Source organism: Nicotiana tomentosiformis, chromosome 5 (genome assembly GCF_000390325.3).
Source record: "Nicotiana tomentosiformis chromosome 5, ASM39032v3, whole genome shotgun sequence".
Classification (NCBI taxonomy): Eukaryota; Viridiplantae; Streptophyta; class Magnoliopsida; order Solanales; family Solanaceae; genus Nicotiana; species Nicotiana tomentosiformis.
Genome location: NC_090816.1, coordinates 36,924,649 through 36,945,239, shown reverse-complemented (window position 1 = coordinate 36,945,239; position 20,591 = coordinate 36,924,649). Strand labels below are relative to the sequence as shown.

The following is a 20,591-nucleotide window of genomic DNA, read 5'->3' as shown; positions in this document are numbered from 1 at the left end:
CCAAGCCGAGAAATCTCCGAATCTCCGTAGATGAGGACCGTTTGGGCCAACTCTAAACCGCATCTATCTTCTTTGGATCCACCTTAATCCCCTCACTAGACACCACGTGCCCCAAGAACGCCACCAAATTAAGTCAAAACTTACACTTGGAGAACTTGTCATAAAGCTTCTCCTCCCTTAGCTAGCTTAGTACAATCTTCAAATGATGGCCATGCTCCTCCTGGCTATGTGAGTACACTAGGATATCATAAATGAATACTATGACAAACGAGTCGAGATAAGGCTGAAATACACTGTTCATCAGATGCATGAATGTGGCTGGGGCATTGGTCAGCCCAAAAGACATCACAAGGAAGTCATAGTGACCATAATGAGTCCTGAATGCCGTCTTTAGAATATCCGAGTCTTGAATCTTCAACTAGTGATATCCAGACCGCACATCAATCTTAGAGAACACCCTCTCTCCTTAAAGCTGGTCAAATAGATCTTCAATACGTGGCAAAGGATACTTGTTCTTGATTGTAACTTTGTTTAACTGCCTATATTCGATGCACATCTGCATAGTACCATCCTTCTTCTTCACAAACAGAACCGGTGCACCCCAAGGTGACACACTTGCCTAATAAACCCCTTATCAAGAAGTTCCTAAAGCTGTTCTTTCCATTCCTTCAACTCAGCTGATGTCATTCGATACGGAGGAATAGAAATGGGCGGAATGCCCGGCACCAAGTCAATACCAAAGTCAGTATCCCTGTCGAGCGGCATGCCCGACAGGTCTGCAGAAAACACATTTGGAAAGTCTCGCACCACCAGAACAATGTCAATAGTAGTAGTATCAGCAACAACATACCTCAAAAAGTCCAAATAAGACAAACACCCTTCTCAACCATCCGTTGGGCCTTCAAATATGAAATTACCCTGCTGGGAACATAATCTAGAGAAGCTCTCCTCTCTATCCTTAGCAAACTCGACATCGCCAATATCACGGTCTTAGCTTGACAATCCAGAATAGCATGACATGGAGACAACCAATCCATACCCAAGATCACATCAAAATCAACCCTACTAAGTAATAAGAGATCAACTCTAGCCTCCAATCCCCCAATAGTCACTACACATGACCGATATACATGGTCCATAATAATAGTATCGCCCACTAGCGTAGATACATGAACATATGAAGCTAAGGACTCACGGGGCATATCCAGATAACGAGAAAAATATGATGATATATATGAATAAGTGGAATCGTGGTCAAATAATACAGAAGCATCCCTGTGGCATACTAAGACAATACCTTTGATCATTGTGTCTGAAGCAATGGCATATGGCCTAGCAGGAATAGCGTAGAATCAGGCCTGACCGCCACCTAACCGGCATCCACCTCTAGGGCGACCTCTAGCTGCTTGAGCCCCACCCCGAGCTGGCTGGGCAGGTGGTGAAGTAATTGGTGCTGAAGTTGTGGCCTGACTCCTCTAGTGAGCTGGACCTCCCATAAGGTGGGGACAAAACTTCTTCACATGACCCAACTCTCTACATTCGAAACATCCCCTCTCAAAAAATGGTGGCAAATACTGAGGTGTAATCCGTGAACCAGAATAACTGCCAGAGGAACCTGGTGCAGATGAACCCTGAACTGAAGGGGCATGAGATGAACTTTGAGCTGGGAAAGCACTAAGAGATGACTGACCCGATCTAGCACTGTACAAACCATGGCTGGATGATACACCACGATGAGCTAGACGAGCTATCTGAGTTGGCCTATAAGGACGACCCCTGCTGTGGTAGGACTGTCCCTTAGAAGGAACACCACTGAAACCACCCGAACCACGAGGCATCTTGGCCTTTCTCTCCTCACGCTCATGACTATGAACCATCTCTAGTCGCCAAACAATATCAACCAACTCATCGAACGTAGCACCCGATACACTCTCCCGAGTCATAACAAAAGGGTACTGATAGTAGAGTCCATCAATGAAAGTCCTAATCCTCTCCCTATCAATGGGAACCAACCAAATAGCATGACGAGCCAACTCTAAAAACCTCATCTCATACTGGGTCACAGACATGTCATCCTGACATAGCTTCTCAAACCGCCTGTGTAGCTTCGCCCTACAGGTCTGTGGCACAAACTTCTCCAAGAAGAGAACGGAGAACTCATGCCATGTAAGTGCTGCTGCACCGACTGGCCTGCGCCTCACATAGGCCTCCCATCATCTGATGGGAGCCCGAGTAAACTGAAAAGTAGTGAATGAGACCCCACTGGTCTCCAGAATACCTGCCGTGCGACGAATCCGCTGGCACCTATCTAAGAAGTTATGGGCATCCTTTGACTCAGCCCTACTGAATGATGGAGGCTGGATCCTCCCAAATCTCTCTAGTCTCCTCTGCTCATCATTAGTCATAACGGGACCCACCTAGGCCTGAGCAACTGTAACCGGGTGAGCTGGTAGTAAACCTGGGGTCTGAAGTCCCTGCATCACCTGCTCTAGAGTACGGGCAGTGGGAGTTTGAGTACCTCCTTCGGCCTGAGAAGTGGCTGGTGCAGTCTGAACAGAAACTGCCTGAGCAAGGCTAGTACAAACAGTCAATATCTGAGCTATAGCCTCCTGAAGGCCTGGAATCACAATGGGCACAGCTGGTGCCTGAGCTGGACCCATTGGCTCAACCACATCTGGAACCTGCTTCTGAACTGGGGCGGCTGGTGGATTTGCAGGTGCTGCTCTAGCTACTGTACGAGCTGCACCTCTTCCCCTACCACGACCCCGGCCTCTCGTGGCCCTAGTCGGTTGTACCGGTGGTTGTATATCCTACCCTGTAGCATGCTTTCTCACAATCTGTGAGAGAATAGAATAACAGAAGTTTAGTTGCCGAAATCAACAAATTTGAACAACAATAATACAAGAATGTGAAGTTATCCTAATGGTTTTGCAAGGCTCTACTAAACCTGCTCATGACTCGTGATACCTATGTAACCTAGGCTATGATACCAATTTGTCATGGCCCAAAACTCGAACATGTCATGATGTCGTCTATCATGGTACTAGGCAAGTCGACTACTTAGACATTTCCAACATCTTCAATTTTGAAATATACTAAAATGATTTAAATAAATAAAAATCTCATAAAACGGAATAAAATATCATAAATCAACACATAAGTTTTCCTAAAATCTGGGTATCACTGAGTATATGAGCATCTACATAATGACATAGTCTGGTACACTGTCTGGAAAGTATATCCAAATAAATAAACTAAAGGATAGGGGAGGAGAGTCAAGGATTGTGGATGCCCAAAGCAGCTACCTCGATGATCTCTGAATGTCTGAACTCTGTGAATCAACAACCGTCCTGACCGAAAATACCTGGATATGCACACGAGGTGTAGGGTGTAGCATGAGTACAACCAACTCAATAAGTAACAAATCTGACTTTTGGACTGAAAGTAGTGACGCGTTCAAGTATTACAGTCAACATACAACATTAACAGTACGATAAGTTATAGAAAAATATGACAGTGATATCTCAGAAATTCATAATCTACAAGTAACGGTACAAAAATTTAGACATGCTTTCAGGTTTGGCAATAAAATTCAACACAGATTAGGACAGATCCAACCCAGGGCAGATCTCGCCCAAATGCAACTAAAACCAGGACAGATCCAGCCTAAATGTAAATAAATTGCTAGCAACTACGCCTATTGTGGATGTGCAGACTCCAGAGGGGCCGATCCAGCCCAAGCGAAATATTAAGCCAAATCCCGACATGAATCAAATAAGCCTGCTATGGCGTGCAGCTCGATCCCATGAATATCACTCACAATAGACCCTCAACCTTACTCAGTAATTAGTTTCTCCAGTCTCTCAGGTTCACAAGAATCATGATAATCAGTCCAAACAATGATGATATGATGTATCAATAAAGGACAACGGAGATTGAGATATGATATGCAAATAATAACTGTGACTGAGTATAAAAAGGCAAGTTAAGCAAATAGTTCAACATGTAACACGACCTCTGTGGGTCCCAACATGACTGATAGCTTAATTGTTCTAGCACATGGTGAAAATATGGGTATCAAAAAGATTGTTCAACTATACAGTCCCATGGAATCTACCAAGTTACAATTCTTACGGTGCACGCCCACACGCCCGTCACCTTGCATGTGCATCACCTCAAAACCAATCATATAACATGAAATTCAGGGTTTTATACCCTCAAAACCAAGTTTAGAAGTGTTATGTTCCTCAAACTGTGAAAACTCTACTCCAACAAGCCCTTGCCTCACGAATCAGCCTCCGAATTCCTCGAACTAGCCACAAAAAATTTGATACGATCAACTCAAGGAATAGGAATCAATTCTATAAGAAAATACTAAATTCTTAATAAAAAGTCAACTCAAAGTTGACCCCCGGGCTCATGTCTCATAATCTAATAAAAGTCATGAAATCCAGAAGCCCATTCAACCATGAGTCCAACCATACCAAGTTTACCAAATTTCAATACCAAATCACCACTCAAATCCCCAAATTAAACTCTCCAAATCCCTAGCCTCAACTCAAAAAATTACACCTCAAAAACACACAAACTAGGTGGGAAATTCAATGGGGAACCAAAATTATTGAATACAAATGATCACAAGTGACTTATCTCAAGAAACCCCGCGAAATCCCTCTCAAAAATTTCCCCAATCCGAGTTTGCAAAGTCCAAAATAAGAAAAATCACGAAACCCTTTCGGATATAACACTGCAGTGCTTTCGCACATGCGACCCACTTAACCGCATCTGCGGTCATGTATGTGCAGACATTTCTCTGCTTGAGCGACCAAGCCTGGGATCTCTGCCATCGCTTCTATGATCCCACACGCGCAGGTGCGAGTTCGCATCTGCGCCCCCAACTTCCTCTCTGAGCCCGCTTCTGCGCTCCTTCCTCTGCATCTGCGTCCTCGCAGGTGCGGAGATTCCCTCGCACCTATGACCACTGCACACTCCTCTCCAGTCTGCATCTATGCTCCCCTACTTGCACCTGCGATTGAAACTCCGCAAGTGCGATTGCACCAGACCTGGTGAGCTTCAGCAGTCTTTCAAAATCCAAACTTGATCCGTTAACTATCCCAACTCCACCTAAGCCCTCCGGGACCTCAACCAAGCACACCAAACAGTCCTAAAACACGATAAGAACTTAGTCGAGCCCTTAAACCACATCAAAAACACGAATCGCATCCCAATTCAAACCTAATGAAAACTAAGGAATTCCAACTTCTGCAATCGATGCCGAAACATATAAAATCAAGTCGGATAGACCTTAAATTTTACACACAAGCCATAAATGACACAACAGACCTATTCCAACTTCCAGAACCACAATCCGAGCCTAGTAACCACATAGTCAACTCTCAGTCAAACTTCTAAACTTCCAAAACCTCTAATTTTCTAACTTTCGCCATTTCAAGCCTAATTCAACTACGAACCTCCAAATCACTATTCGGACATACTCCTAAGTCCAAAATCACCCAACGAGGCTATTAGAACCATCAAAACTCCATTCAGGAGCCATTTATATATAATTCATATCCGGTCACCCTTTTCAACTTAAGCTTTCAAACATTGAGACTAGGTGCCTCAACCTATTCCGAAACATTCCCGGAACCAAACCAACTATCCCAATAAGTCACATAACAATTATTAAGCATAAAATGAGCAGTAAATGGGGGAACGAGTCTACAACTCTCAAAACAACCGACTGGGTCGTTACATACTCATACTACACTATGCACTAGGTGTGTAGATCCAGGCATATCTGGACGTGGTGATTGCTAGATCTATGCTAGCACTTGCTCGGAGACATTGAGGTAGATTCTATGACGTCTGCATACCTTAACTATCTTTCCTTTTATTTTCTTCAGTACTGTTCTATTACTCAGACAGTTGTACAAGAGTTTTGGTTTATGTTGATACTTAGTAGTGCTCATGTACTAGTTGACACCATATTTTTGGGTGGTTTTAGTAGAATTTCAGTTATTTGTATCAGATGTTCATGAGATTTTCGCTGTAAAGTTTATTAAAAAATATTTTATTCAAATGTTTGGTTGTGATGTGATTGTCGGCTTGACTAGCAAGTGTATTAGGTGCCATCATGACAGGTTGAGATTTTGGGTCGTGACAATTGAAGACGTACCAGAGTTCCATATTCAAGCTACCTCTTGTTCAAGGTAGTTTAGGACTTTAATGCTATTTATGTAAACTTCAAACAAATATTGTATTTATTCTTCATATCAGTTTTATAAATCCAAATTATAGTGGCTCATGACTTGTACTACTACTTCTCGGGATAGTTGTATTGAATTTCTTTGCAGTCTTTATTTTTAATATTGATGATTCCTCATTATACTTGTCACTTATAATGTTTGGCTTACCTGGTGGGTTGGGTTAGATATCATCACGACTTGGTAGGATTTTGAGTCGTGACAAGAGATAAGCTGAAAGATGTACAAGGTGATTTTACAATTATCTTAAAAGAATTTGACTAGTGAATAGATATAGAAAATAATTGTCTAAAACAAATGTGGTGTATTTAAAACCTATTTTTAATAAATACAAAAAACGATTAAAAGGGATGTATACTACACCGATTTACTCTAGATTAATAAAAAAAGGATTGATCAATTTTATTCATGATCACGAATGTACTAGTTAACAAAATTGTTTATAAATTAATTACCTTGCGTATAGCAATGTAAGAATGAGATAAAATAATTTGTAAAAGAAAAACCTAGTATTTTCACGAAATTATTCTAAGCCACATTAGGTTCACTTTTCAAGTATACATTTATTTAAAGTAAGATAAATAATTTAATTAGTAAAGTATATGATCGCAATTTTCTAAGTATTGAACAAGTTATGATTAACTGGTATCGCATCAAGTGATTGACTAAGTCTAATTGTAACGAGTCGGCCGGTCGTTTCCAGTATTTTAACCCCGACTACCCTATTTGATACTTTTCATATGTGTATTTATGGTTATGCAACTTGCGGGGTTATTTTGTGTGATTTTAGGGGAGTTTTGCATTGAATTGAGACATTTAGTCCCTTCGTTGAAGACCTTAGCTATAAGAGTTGACCGGAGGATTAATGATAGGTTCGTATGGTGATTTTACACTTAGGCGTATGTCCGAATCTGAATTTGTAGGTCTGTAGGTTATTTTGGCTTGAATTGGCAAAAGTTGGAAAGTTGAAAGTTTGAAAGGTTGATAGGTTTGACTGAGGGTTGACTTTATTGATATCAGGCTCAGGTGTCATTTAGGAGTTACATGAAAAATTTGAGGTCATTCAGAATTGTTTAGGCTTGTTCGGCGCAAGTTTTGAATTTGGAAGTGTTCATTAGGCTTGAATTGAGGTGCTTTTCATAGTTTTGGTGTTGTTTGATGTGATTTAAGGTCTCGGGTAAGTTCGTGTTATATTTTATTAGTTGATTGGATGCTTGGACAGGGTCCCGGGGGCCTCGGGTGTGTTCCAGATTGGTTTTGGCTTGTTTTGAGACTTGGTTGCATTGTTGATCTACTGAGATATGGTGCTTTCACACCTGCATTGCTTGAGCCACAGTGCGGCGTCGCAGAAGCGGCTAGCTCGCCGAAGATGCATCATTTGTCTAGTAGAGCTGGGTCCGCATGTGCAGACGAGGATGCGCAGATGCACGATCACAGAAGTAAAAATACTCCGCAAAAGCGGATCTAAGGCGGTTGAACAGGGACAGTAGGTGCGGTGCTTTGTCCGTAGAAGCGGCAGTGTAGTTGCGTATTTTGTTCCGCAGAAGTGGATATTCTGGTCTAGATGCGACTGCTGGGCCACAGATGCGAATATCCAGGGCATAATAAAGCTAGGACGAGTGTTTTATTTTATTTATCACACTTTGAGTGAGAGAGCTCGGTTTTGGGCGTTTTTAGAGGAGGTTTTCACGATTTGGATTGGGGTAACTATTTTTGACTCATATTTGTTATTTTTTCATGATTCCAACCTCAATTTTAGTGTTTGATTAGTGATTTGAATTGGAGAAATTGGGGATTTTTGTAAAAACTTCTCCATAACATAAATTGGTGATTTGAGGGTCGATTTTAGGTCTGAATTGGATGATTTTCGTATGGTTGGGCAGTATCGGAATGGGTGTTCAGAATTTGTGAGTTTGGTCGGGTTTAGAGGTGCAAACCCAGGGTTGACTTTTTGGTTTTCATTAAAGAACGAATCTTTAATATCCGAAATTACTTCCGATGGCTTTTATTTATGATATTAAGTTATTTTGACTAGATTCAAGCCGTTAGAGGTAACTGTCTTTCCTAACTTTATGTGGGGGAACTACCCCATAAGATTTGGTTAAATTGAACTATTTGAATTACGTGAAAGACATGTACATGAGATAACGAGTGTGTACACGGCCTTATATATTGAAATTAACCGGTTTTGACTCTTAGGTTACTTATATGCATTTAATTAAAGTTGTTATCACTTGTTACGTATTTCGTTGTTGAGTTCATTCTTATATACTTTAATTGTAGTTGTTATTACATGTTCTATCCTTCCTTGTCGAGTTTACTCTTAGATGTCTTAATTGAAGTTGTTAACAAATGTTCTGCCTTTCATTGTCGATTTTGATCTTATATGCATTTAATTGAGGTTGTTGATACATGTCATACCTCTCATTGTTGATATTATTCTTATGCATTGAGTTGAAGTTGTATTTATTGAGAGCTATTAACATGTTATAATTGAAGTTGTTGTTTTATGTGATATCCTTAATTGTTGAATTATTTCCCGATTTATTTTGTTGTTATTGAGATTCTTGTTCACATTGTGGTTGAGCCGTGGGCGATGTGTTATGGTGATATTGGTATTATTGATTTTGGAAATGTTGTGCCATATGGGCACGTGTAGTGCGAGTTACTTGTTGTGTTGTGGTATTGATGCGCGTGCGGTGGTATAAGGGTGGTCTATTGCTGCGCATGCGGCGAGATAAGGTGGGATTTATGCGCATGTTGCTAGTAAGGAAAATTTCTTGAACCCACACGGCGAGATAAGGGGGCTAAACCGCGTGAAGCTATTTCGTGAAAAATATTTTTAAAATAAATACAAGGCTCACGCGACAATATAAGTAAGATTATGATTGCGACTTGTGAAATATGAATATGAGGTGTGATACCTCGGTGTGATTTTTGTTGCACATTTTATGTTGGAACGCCTTGTTGAATTGAACGGTTATTGTTTTTCTTTAGTTCATTTCACTTGTATTTTAAATGTATTTGATCATTTGTTGTTTTTATTATATGTTTACTCTTTGTTTTCATTCATTTCTCTTACTCCTGTTGTTAGCCTTATACTATTATTTTGTTTTGTTGTCATTTGTTGCTTTTACTTCCCGCTGTTAGATTATATTCATATATTGCATAGGTTTCTATGTCTAGTAGGTATCTTGACCTGACTTTATCACTACTCCATCGAGGTTAGGCTTGATAATTAATGGGTACCATTGTGGTGTACTCATGCTATGCTTCTACACATTTTTGTGCGAAACCTGGTACTTCTTCCCATGCTAGCCGCTAGTGAGTTGACTCAGACATCGCGAAGATTTCAAGGTATATCTTCTTGATGCTCGCAGGCCTCGGAGTCACCTTCTAGTGATCTTATGCTACTCTTTCTTTTATTTCTTAACAATATTGTATTATAGATTCTTAGTGTATTTCAGTAGACCTTATGACTCTGTACCGCCAGTTTTGGGATTGTATAACTTTTGTTCTGTTAAGGTTTTATTATATCATTTCGCAGTTTAAATCAATAACTTAGTCATTATTTATGTTAAATTCTCATGATGTGTTAAGCTTACCCAGTCTTAGAGACTAGGTGCCATCACGATTCCTAAGGTAGGATTTTGGGGTCGTGATAAGTTGGTATCAGAGCTCTAGTTTCATAGGTGCTACGAGTCATAAGCAGGTTTAGTAGAGTCTTGCAGATCGGTACGGAGATGTCTATACTTATTTTTGAGAGGCTACGAAACTATTAGGAAATTCCACTTCTTTGATTCATTTTCGTGCGAATATGTTTTATTTCGCAATCTGAGCCTTTGTCTTTCTATTCTCTCACAGATGGTGAGGACACGCATTACTGGATTAACTAAGCAGACACTTGCACCCCCTGTTAGAACCATGAGAGACCGGGGCCGAGGTAGAGGCCGAGAGGGGACATGTACCACAGCTAGGGCACCTGCCAGAGCAGCGACAAAGGAGCCACTAGTAGCCTCAGTTGGGGGAGAGGCACTCGAGGCGCTTGTTTCTACCACCCCTGGACTCCAGGAGATGCAGGCATATGTTTTGAGTATTTTTAACACCTTAGATCAGGCGAGATTGATCCTGGTTGCACCAGTTACATCATAGGCTAGGGGATGATCTCATACTCCCGCGGCCCATACTCTAGGCAGTGAGTCCATGTTGAGAAGGTTCCCGGAGTTATGCCAGCACAGGCCATTATCCCAGTTCAGCTTGAGGTCAGGTCAGAAGAATCAAAGGAGAAGTAGAGGAGACTTAAGAGGTTCAAGAAGTATGACCCTCCTACTTACAGTGGCGCACATAGTGAGGATGCATATGGTTTTCTAGACAAGTGTCACTGTATTCTTTGAACTATGGGCATTGTGGAGGTGAGCAGAGTCACTTTTACTACATTTCAGCTATCAGGGGCAGCATATAGGTGGTGGCAGACGTACGAGGAGGGTAGTCCAGCTAATGCAATGCCACTCACTTAGACTCAGTTTTCGGATATATTTTTGGAGTTCGTCCCACAGACCATTTGGGATGCTTGGCACATAGAGTTCGAATAGCTACGTCAGGGGACTATGACATTATTAGAGTATGCCATGAGGTTTAGTGAGTTGTCCCACTATACACCTGCTTTGGTTTCTACAGTCAGAGATCATGTTCGCAGATTCATCGACGGCTTAGTTATGGTCTTAGATTTATTATGGCACGGGAGTTGGAGATTGATACTTAATTTTAGCAGGTGGTAGAGATCGGTCGTAGACTGGAGCGTATGCAAGGCCAAGAAAGGGAGGACAAGGAGGCCAAGAGGCCTCAAGATTCTAGAGGGTTTAGTGGCTCCCGCACTGCAGTTTCAACTCATCATGACAGAGGTTATGTGGGTCTACCAGTTTATTCGGCACTTCCAGCTACTCACACTACTCCGGCTATTCCGAGGTCTCAGGTCGCCCATTATGCTCAACCACTTTCTAGTGAACCTCCTACACGGGGTGCCTTCAGCGGTCAGTCTAGCCGAGTGGGTCAGACTTAATTTTAGCAGCCACTCCCGAAGAGAGGTTTTTTAAAGTATGGTGATACCACACATATGGTAAGGGACTGCCCCAGACTTAGGAGGGGTACACCAACACAGACTTTACAGACTCCACGGATTCCTCAGGGTCCATAAGATATGGTTGCTACTCGAGTTTCTTCTCAACCTGCACCGCCATCTAGGAATGGAGATCAAGAGGGTAGAGGTGGTCCTAGAGGGGGAGGCTAGACACGTTTCTATGCTTTTCTTTATAGGATGGAGGTGGTCATATTAGATGTTGTCATCACAGGTATTGTTTCAGTCTGTCATAGGGATGACTCAATTTTATTTGATTTGAGTTTTACATATTCGTATGTGTCATCACACTTTGATTTATATCTGGATATATCTCATGATTCCTTGAGTACGACTTTTTATGTGTATATGCCTGTGGGAGATTCTATTGTTATAGAATGTGTCTATCGGTCGTGTTTGGTCACTATCGGGGGTTTTGAGATCAGAGTTGACCTTTTGCTACTCAGTATGGTGGACTTAGATGTGATATTGGGCATGGATTGGTTGTCGCGATATTCTGGATTTTCACGCGAAGACCGTGACATTGTCTATGTCAGGGTTACCGCAGTTGGAGTGGAGAGGTACATTGGATTATATTCCTAATAAGGTTGTGTCCTTTCTGAAGGCACATCAGATAGTTGAGAAAGGGTGCGAGGCATATTTGGCCTTCATAAGGGATGTTAGTGTTGATACTCCTACCTCTGAGTCAGTTCCGGTAGTGAGAGATTTCCCATATGTGTTTCTAGCAGACCAACTAGGCTGAGTGAGGGATGTCAGTGCTGATATTCCTACCGTTGATTCAGTTCCAACAAACCTACGAGGCACGCCATCCAATAGGGATATCGATTAAGGTATTGACCTGGTGTCGGGCACTCAGCTCATTTCTATTCTACCATATCCTATGGCACCAGTGGAGTTGAAAGAATTAAACGAACAACTTTATGAGTTGTTTAATAAGGGTTTCATCTAACCAAGTGTCTTGCCTTGGGGTGCTCCAGTTCTATTTGTGAAGAAGAATGATGGCTCAATGAAGATGCGTATATATTACAGGCAACTGGACAAAGTTACAATCAAGAACAGGTACCCACTACCGTGCATTAATGATTTGTTCGACCAGCTTCAGGGTGCTCGGGTATTCTCGAAGATTTATTTGAGATTGGGATATCATCACCTGAAGATTCAGGATTCAGACATCCCGAAGATAGCCTTCAGGACTCGCTTGGTCACTATGAGTTTTTGGTGATGTCATTCGGGCTGACCAATGCCCTAGCCATATCTTATTATTTCGTCATAGTGTTCATTGACGACATATTGGCGTATTCTTGCAGCTGGGAGGATCATGCGCAACACTTGAGGATCGTGCTCAAAACTTTGACGGAGAAGAAGCTATACGTTAAATTCTTCAAGTGCAAGATTTGTCTTGATTCGGTGGCATTCTTGGGTCACGTGGTGTCTAGTGAGGGGATCAAGGTGGATCCAAAGAAGATTGAGGCGGTTCAGAGTTGGCACATACCGTCTTTAGCTACAGAGATTTGGAGCTTCTTGGGTTTGGCAGGTTATTATCTCCATTTTGTGGAGGGTGTTTCATCCATCACAACTCCTTTGACCAAATTGACTCAAAAGGGTGCCCCATTCAGGTGGTCCGACGAGTGTGAGGAGATTTAGAAGCTCAATACAGCCTTGATCACAGCTTCAGTTTTGATTTTTTCCTTCAGCCTCGGGTTCTTATATAGTTTATTGTGATGCCTCAAAAATTGTCATTGGGTGCGCGTTAATATAGGAGGGTAGAGTGATTTCTTATTCTTCGCGTCAGTTGAATCCCCATGAGAAGAACTACCCAGTACATGATTTAGATTTGGCATCCATTGTTCACGCATTGAAGATTTGGAGGAACTATCTCTACGGCGTGTCTTGTGAGATATTCACATACCACAGAAGTCTACAACACTTGTTTAAACAAAAGAATCTGAACTTGAGGCAACAGAGGTTATTGGAGCTATTAAAGGGCTATGATATCACCATTCTTTATTATCATGGGAAGTCCAATATGGTGGCCAATGCCTTGAGTAGGAAGGCAGAGAGCATGGGGAGACTTGTTTATATTCCGGTTTGTGAGAGACCATTAGCATTATATGTTCAGGCTTTGGCAAATTGGTTTATGAGGTTGGATGTTTCGGATCCTAGCTGGGTTCTTGCTTGTGTGGTTTCTCGATCTTCTTTGTATGAGTGCATCAAGGCGCATCAGTATGATGATCCTCATTTGCTTGTCCTTAAGGACACGGTGAAACACGGTGATGCCAAGGAAGTTTCTATTGGAGATGATGGGGTGTTGAGGATGCAAGGCCGGATCTATATTTCGAATGTGGATGGGTTGCATGAGTTAATTCTTGAGGATGCCCATAGTTCGTGGTATTACATTCATCCGGGTGCTGCAAAGATGCACCAGGACTTGAGACAACACTACTGGTGGAGAATAATGAAGAAAGATATTCTGGATTATGTGGCTTGGTGCTTGAACCATCACCAGGTAAAGTACCAGCATCAGAGACCAAGCAGTTTGCTTTAGAGACTTGATATTCCAGAGTGGAAGTGGGAGCGTATCACTATGGATTTTATAGTTGGACTTCCATGGACCTTGACGATATTTGATGCAGTGTGGGTCATTGTGGATAGACTGACCAAGTCTTCACACTTCATTCTGGTTGTGACTACCTACTCTTTAGAGCAGCTGGCTCAGATATATTTTCGTGAGTTTGTTCATCTTCATGGTGTGTCGGTGTCTGTTATCTCCTATCGTGGCACACAATTCACATCGTATTTTTGGAGAGCTATGCAGCGTGAGTTAGGCACGTAGTTCGAGCTGAGCACGACAATTCATCCCAGACAGACGGGCAGTCCAAGAGCACCATTCAGATCTTGGAAGACAAGCTACGTGCCTATGTTATGGATTTCGGGGGGTTCATGGGATTAGTTCCTAGTGCTCGCAGAGTTTTCCTACAACAACATCTACCAATCGAGTATTAAGATGAATCCTTATGAGGCCTTATATAGGAGGCAGTGTCATTATCCAGTTGGTTGGTATAAGTTGGGGGAGGCTAGGTTGCTGGGCACTGATTTGGTTCGGGATGCCTTGGAGGGAGTCAAGTTGATTCGGGATCGGGTTCGTATAACACAATCCAGGCAGAAGCGTTATGCTGATCGGAGGGCTCGTGATGAAGCATTCATGGTGGGAGAGAGGATTTTACTTAGAGTTTCACCCATGAAGGGTGTGATAAGGTTCAGGAAGAAGGAAATGTTTAGGCCTCGGTATATTGGCACTTTTGAGATTCTTGACATAGTGGGTGAGGTGGCCTACAGACTTCTATTGCCCCCCAGCTTATCGGGAGTTCACCCAGTATTTCATGGTTCCATGCTCTGAAAGTATTTTGGTGTTCCGTCTCATGTATTAGATTTTAGCTCTGTCCAATTGGACAAGGATTTGACTCATGTTGAGGAGTCGGTGGCTATCTTGGATAGGCAGGTCCGGAAGTTGAGGTCAAAGAGTATTGCTTTAGTAAAGGTTCAATGGAGAGGTCAACTAGTTGAGGAGGCGACTTGGGAGACCGATCATGACATGCATAGTCGTTATCCTCACCTTTTCGGCACTTCAGGTATGTCTCTATACTCGTTCCAGGATGAACGTTTGTTTAAGAGGGGAAGAATGTAACGACCCAACCAGTCATTTTGAGTATTTTATCCTCGACTCCCCTATTTGATGCTATAGATATGTGTATTTATGGTTATGCGACTTGTGGGGTTATTTGGTGTGATTTCGGGAGCGTTTTGGATTGAATTAGGACACTTAGTCCCTTGGTTAAAGCCCTTAATTGTAAGAGTTGATTGGAGTTTACCTTTTATGTCAACGACTCCGGAAAGGTATTTTTATGGTTCCAATAGCTTCATACGGAAATTTGGGACTCAGGCGTATGTCCGGATGTGAATTTGGAGGTCCGTAGGTTGTTTTGATTTGAATTGGTGAAAGTTGGAATGTTGAAATTTTGGAAGGTTAATAGGTTTGACTGGAGGGTTGACATTATTGATATCACACTCAGATTGTGATTCCGGAAGTTGGTATAGGTCTACTGTGTCATTTGGAACTTGCATACAAAATTTGAGGTCATGCAGAGTTGTTTAGGCTTGTTCGGCGCAAGTTTTAAATTTGGAAATGTTCATTAGTTCAATAGGCTTGTATTGAGGTGCGATTCATAGTTTTGAAGTTGTTTGATGTGATTTGAGGCCTCGAATAAGTTCGTGTTATGTTTTTGGACTAGATGGGATGCTTGGACGGGGTCTCGGGTGTGTTCCGGACTAGTTTTGATTTATTTTGAGACATGGTTGCATTGCTGATATTAGCTGAGATCTAGTGCTTTCGCACCTGCGTTGCTTGAGCCGCAGGTGCGGCGCCGCAGAAGTGGCTAGTTGGCCACAACTTCATCATTCGGATAGGGGAGCTGGGTCCTCAGAAGTGCGATCACAGAAGTGGAGATACTCCGCAGAAGCGAAAATACTCCGCATAAGCGGATCTGAGGTGGTTGAACGGGGACTGCAATTGTGGTGCTATGTCTGCAAAAGCGTGGGCATAAGTGCGCTTTGTTCTACCAAAGCAGATTTTATGGTCTTAAGTGGAGACCTCATCTGTGATGCATTTTCTGCAGATGTGGAGTCGTAGATGCGACTGCTAGGCCGCAGAAGCGAAAAGGCTAACCAGAATAAAGCTTGGATGATGGTTTTATTTCATTTATCACACTTTGAGTTAGAGAACTCGATTTTGGAGGAGATTTTCATGATTTGGATTGAAGTGTTTTTGACTTGGATTTATTCTTATTTTATGATTCCAACATCGATTTTAGTGTTTGATTACTGATTGGAATTGTAGAAATTGGGGAACTTTGTAAAACCTTTTCTGAAATATAAATTGATGATTTGAGGGCTGATTTGAGGTCAAAATTGAATGATTTTAGTATGGTTGGACTCGTATCAGAATGTGTGTTCCGAATTTGTAAGTTTGGTCGGGTTCCGAGTTGAGGGCCTGAGGTTGACATTTTGGGTTGACTTTTTGGTTTTCATTAAATATTGAATCTTTATTATTCGGAATTGCTTCCTATGTCCTTAATTTATGATATTAAGTTATTTTTGCTAGATTCGAGCCATTCGAAGCTAGATTTACGCGGGAAGAGTTTGTAAGTGGACTAATTTAGTTTGTTTGAGGTAAGTGTCTTGCCTAACTTTCTGTGGGGAACTACCCCGTACGATTTGGTTAAATTTTACTATTTGAATTACTTGGAAGACATGTACACGAGGTAACGAGTGTGTACACGACCTTATATATGGAAATTGATAGGTTTTGACTGTTATGTTACTTATATGCATTTAATTTAAGTTGTTATTACTTGTTACATATTTCGTTGTTGAGTTCATTCTTATATGCTTTAATTGTAGTTGTTATTATATGTTCTATCCTTCCTTGTAAAGTTTACTCTTATATGTCTTAATTGAAGTTGTTAACATATGTTTTACCTTTCACTATCAAGTTTGCTCTTATATGCATTTAATTGAGGTTGTTGTTACATGTCATACCTATTATTGTTGAGATTATTCTTATGCATTGAGTTGAAGTTGTAGTTATTGAGAGTTATAAACATGTTCAAATTGAAGTTATTGTTTTATGGGATATCCTTTATTGTTCAATTGTTTACCGATTTATTTTGTTGTTATTGAGATTCTTGTGCACATTGTGGTTGAGCCGTGGGCTATGTGTTATGGTGACATTAGTATTATTGATTTTGGCAATGTTGTGTCATATGGACACGCGTGGTGCGAGTTGACTGTTATGTTGTGGTATTAATGTGCATGCAGCGGTATATGGGTGGTGTATTGATGCGCATGCAGCGAGATAAAGTAGAATTTATGCGCGTGTTTCTAGTAAGGGAAATTACTTGAAGCCACACGGCAAGATAAGGGGGCTAAAGTGCGTAATGCTATTTCGGAAAAAAATATTTTTAAAATAAATGCAAGGCTCACACAGTGATATACAGAAGATTGTGATTGTGACTTATGAAATATGAATATGAGTTATGGTACCCAGTATGGTTTTCGTTGCATATTCTATGTTGGAATGGCTTGTTGAATTGTACGGCTATTGTTTTTCATTAGTTCATTTCACTTGTATTTTAACTGTATTTGATCATTTGTTGTTTTTATCATATATTGACTCTTTGTTGTCATTCATTGCTCTTACTCCCGTTGTTAGCCTTATACTATTATTCTGTTTTGTTGTCATTTGTTGCTTTTACTTCTCGCTGTTAGATTATATTCATATTCAGCACAGGTTTCTATGTCTAGTAGGTATCTTGACATTACCTCATCACTACTCCACCGAGGTTAGGCTTGATGCTTACTGGGTACCTTTGTGGTGTACTCATGTTATGCTTTTGTACATTTTTATACAGATCCAAGTACTTCTGCCTGTGTCGGACGCTAGTGAGTTGATTCAGACATTGCAGAGACTTCAAGGTATACCTGCTTGATGCTTGCAGGCCTCGAAGTCACCTTCTAGTGATCTTATGCTATTGTTTCTTTTATTTCTGAAAAATATTATATTAGTGATTCTTAGTATATTTCACTAAAGCTTATGAATCTGTATCGCCGGTTTTGGGATTGTATGACTGTTGTTCTATTTTGGTTTTATTATATCATTTATCAGTTTAAATTCTCATCATGTGTTAGGCTTACCTAGTCTTAGAGACTACGTACCATCACGATTCCTAAGGTGGAATTTTGGGGTCGTGACAATAATATTCTAAATAAAATTGTGCAACTAAAGAATATATCAAACAAGAAAATAAGTAATTATATAAAATATTCTAGCTACTATTTTACTATATTTGTATGTTTTGTACATCCAAGAACGGGAAGTACGGAGTTGAGGGATTTGATGAGGGGATTTGTATTTCGTCTTTAAGTGTTGTCCTTTTGAAATGATTCCAGAAGAATACCTCGCAAAACAAGAGAAGACAATGTGTTACGACCCCAATTTTCCATCTTAGGATGTTGTGATGGCACCTAGTCTCTAAGACTAGGTAAGCCTGACATTCGTTTATAGCTTAACAGAAATAATAAAACCGAGATAATAAAATAAACCGATAAAGGTCATTATAACTCCAAAATAGAACATCAACAACATAACCCCCAAAGTCGGTGGAACTGAGTCATAAGCTCTATAGAATGCTCTAAAAGCTCTAATATAACACTGTCTGATAAAAGGATATTAATTAATGAGATGATGACGGAAGGTGACTCCGAGGCCTGCGGACGCTAAGCAGGTATACCTTGAAGTCTCTAGAGATAGCTGAATAATCACTAGTGTCCGGCACGAGCATATGTATCTGGATCTGCACAAAAATATGCAGAAGCTAGTATGAGTATACCATAACGGTACCCAATAGGTATCAAGCCTAACCTCGATATAGTAGTGACGAGGCCAGGTCAAGACACCTACTAGGATAAGAAAAACTGAACAAGGTATCGAATAGTCTAATAATGAAAGGGGGGAAATAATGATAATAAAGCAATACGATAAGGTAAGCTAAGAACGGAAATTAAGGTGGCAAAAGCAACTAGAAGAGAACACATGATGAGAAAAATAAATAGTCAAATACGGACTAATACAAGTAATAAAAAGAAGGAAACAACAAGAACGATTCAAACAATAAATCTTTTTAACATAGAATGTACAACAAGAATCACAATCGAGATATTGTAACGACCCGACCGGTCGTTTTAAGCTTTTGCACTTTGCTCAGTAGTTTGAGGGCATGAGTAGCTCCAGATGATGTATTATGACTTGTGTGAATCATCGGTTTTGGTTTTCAGGTAATTCGGAATCGATTTGGAAGAATGAATTTTACCGTTCAAGCTTTAAGTTGGAAGAGTTGATCAAGTTTAACTTTTGTGAATTTGACCCGGAACGGAGTTATGATGGTTCCGTTAGGTCCGGGTGGTGATTTTGGACACGGGTGTATTCCCGTATTTGCATTTGGATGTTCCTAGAAGTATTCAGCACTAATTGGCGAAAGTTAGAAATTTGAAGGTTTGGAAAGTTCCTAAGTTTGACCGGAAGTTAACTTTGTGGATATCGGATTCGGTTTGTGGTTCCTGCATTTGGAATAGCTTCGTTATGTCATTTGGGACTTGTGTGCAAATTTTGAGTTCATTCCGAGTTGATTTGTTATGTTTGGACGCGAGTTTTGAAAGTTGAAAGTTGAAAGTTCATTTAAGTTTGATTTGAGGTGTGATTATTTGTTTCAGTGTTCTTATGAGTGATTGGAGGCCTCTAGTAGGTCCTTTTTATGTCATGGAACTTGTTGGTATATTCGGACCGGGTCCCGAGGGGCTCGGGTGCATTTCAGACGTGGTTCAGATCATTTTTTTCATCTTGTTGCATTGTTGAAGATTTTTCTTGTACTGGTGTGCCGCATCTGCGAAGCCTTGGTCGCAGAAGCAACTTCACAGATGCGGGATTTCCATCGCAGAAGCAAGAAGAGGTTGGGTGAGGAAGATCACAGAAGCGGAGAATTTGGCACAGATGCGAGTGCGCAGGTGTGAAAAATTGGAGCGCAGGCGCGAAGGTGTTCGCAAAAGAAGAGGATTTGGTACAGATGTGAGTGCGCATGTGAGATGAATAGGAGCGCAGGTGCAAAGGTGTTCACGGAAGCGGAGAATTTGGCACAGAGCCGAGTGCGCAGGTGCGACGAATTGGAGCGCAGGCACGAAGGAGTTTTCTTAAGTGGAGTCATACTACTGCAGGTGCAAGGGGTCCTGGATTAAGCTGCTTTCACAGAAGGAACCATTTTACCGTAGAAGCGGGGGTCGCAGATGCGACAGTGTGACCGCATATACGGAATTTCTGGGCAGAAGCTATAAAATCGAGGGTTTTGATTCTTTTATCATATTTTGAAATTTGGGGCTCGGGGTGAAGCGATTTTGGAGGCAAATTTCATCACAAGGATTGGGGTAATTTTTTGTATTCGATTTTGATTATATTTCATGATTCTATCTTCGTTTTTGGTAATTGAATTTTGAATTTTAAAGAGAAATTGGGGGTTTTAGCCTAAAGTTTGATAGGCTAAGTTTATGAGTTTTGATCATCAATTCGGAGTTGGATTTGGTTGAAA

General features: G+C 41.1%; 3 protein-coding genes across 3 annotated transcripts; 2 read left to right on the top strand and 1 right to left on the bottom strand.

Annotated features, from left to right (window-relative positions):
* Positions 1 to 1,475: 1,475 nt before the first annotated feature.
* Positions 1,476 to 2,660, bottom strand: LOC138892175 (uncharacterized). Its single transcript, XM_070175881.1, has 2 exons — positions 2,484 to 2,660; positions 1,476 to 2,120 (listed from the first exon to the last, which is right to left on the bottom strand). Exons 1-2 carry the CDS (start codon positions 2,658 to 2,660, stop codon positions 1,476 to 1,478), a joined length of 822 nt encoding a protein of 273 aa, XP_070031982.1.
* Positions 2,661 to 13,426: 10,766 nt separating this feature from the next.
* On the top strand, positions 13,427 to 13,945 carry LOC138892174 (uncharacterized). Its single transcript, XM_070175880.1, has 2 exons — positions 13,427 to 13,567; positions 13,655 to 13,945. The coding sequence occupies exons 1-2, from the start codon at positions 13,427 to 13,429 to the stop codon at positions 13,943 to 13,945; spliced, it is 432 nt and encodes a 143-aa protein (XP_070031981.1).
* A 459-nt stretch (positions 13,946 to 14,404) lies between these two features.
* LOC138892173 (uncharacterized) lies at positions 14,405 to 15,085 on the top strand. Its single transcript, XM_070175879.1, has 2 exons — positions 14,405 to 14,720; positions 14,829 to 15,085. The coding sequence occupies exons 1-2, from the start codon at positions 14,405 to 14,407 to the stop codon at positions 15,083 to 15,085; spliced, it is 573 nt and encodes a 190-aa protein (XP_070031980.1).
* Positions 15,086 to 20,591: the final 5,506 nt, after the last annotated feature.

Excerpts from the sequence above, each read along its gene's own strand:
- LOC138892175 (XM_070175881.1), bottom strand. The coding sequence starts at position 2,660 with ATGGGTCCAGCTCAGGCACCAGCTGTGCCCATTGTGATTCCAGGCCTT. Across the intron at positions 2,121-2,483 it reads CTGCCCGTACTCTAGAGCAG|ACCTGTAGGGCGAAGCTACA; the intron begins GTGATGCAGGGA and ends TTTGTGCCACAG.
- LOC138892174 (XM_070175880.1), top strand. The coding sequence starts at position 13,427 with ATGGTGGCCAATGCCTTGAGTAGGAAGGCAGAGAGCATGGGGAGACTT. Across the intron at positions 13,568-13,654 it reads ATGTTTCGGATCCTAGCTGG|GACACGGTGAAACACGGTGA; the intron begins GTTCTTGCTTGT and ends CTTGTCCTTAAG.
- LOC138892173 (XM_070175879.1), top strand. The coding sequence starts at position 14,405 with ATGAATCCTTATGAGGCCTTATATAGGAGGCAGTGTCATTATCCAGTT. Across the intron at positions 14,721-14,828 it reads TGAGATTCTTGACATAGTGG|ATTTTAGCTCTGTCCAATTG; the intron begins GTGAGGTGGCCT and ends CTCATGTATTAG.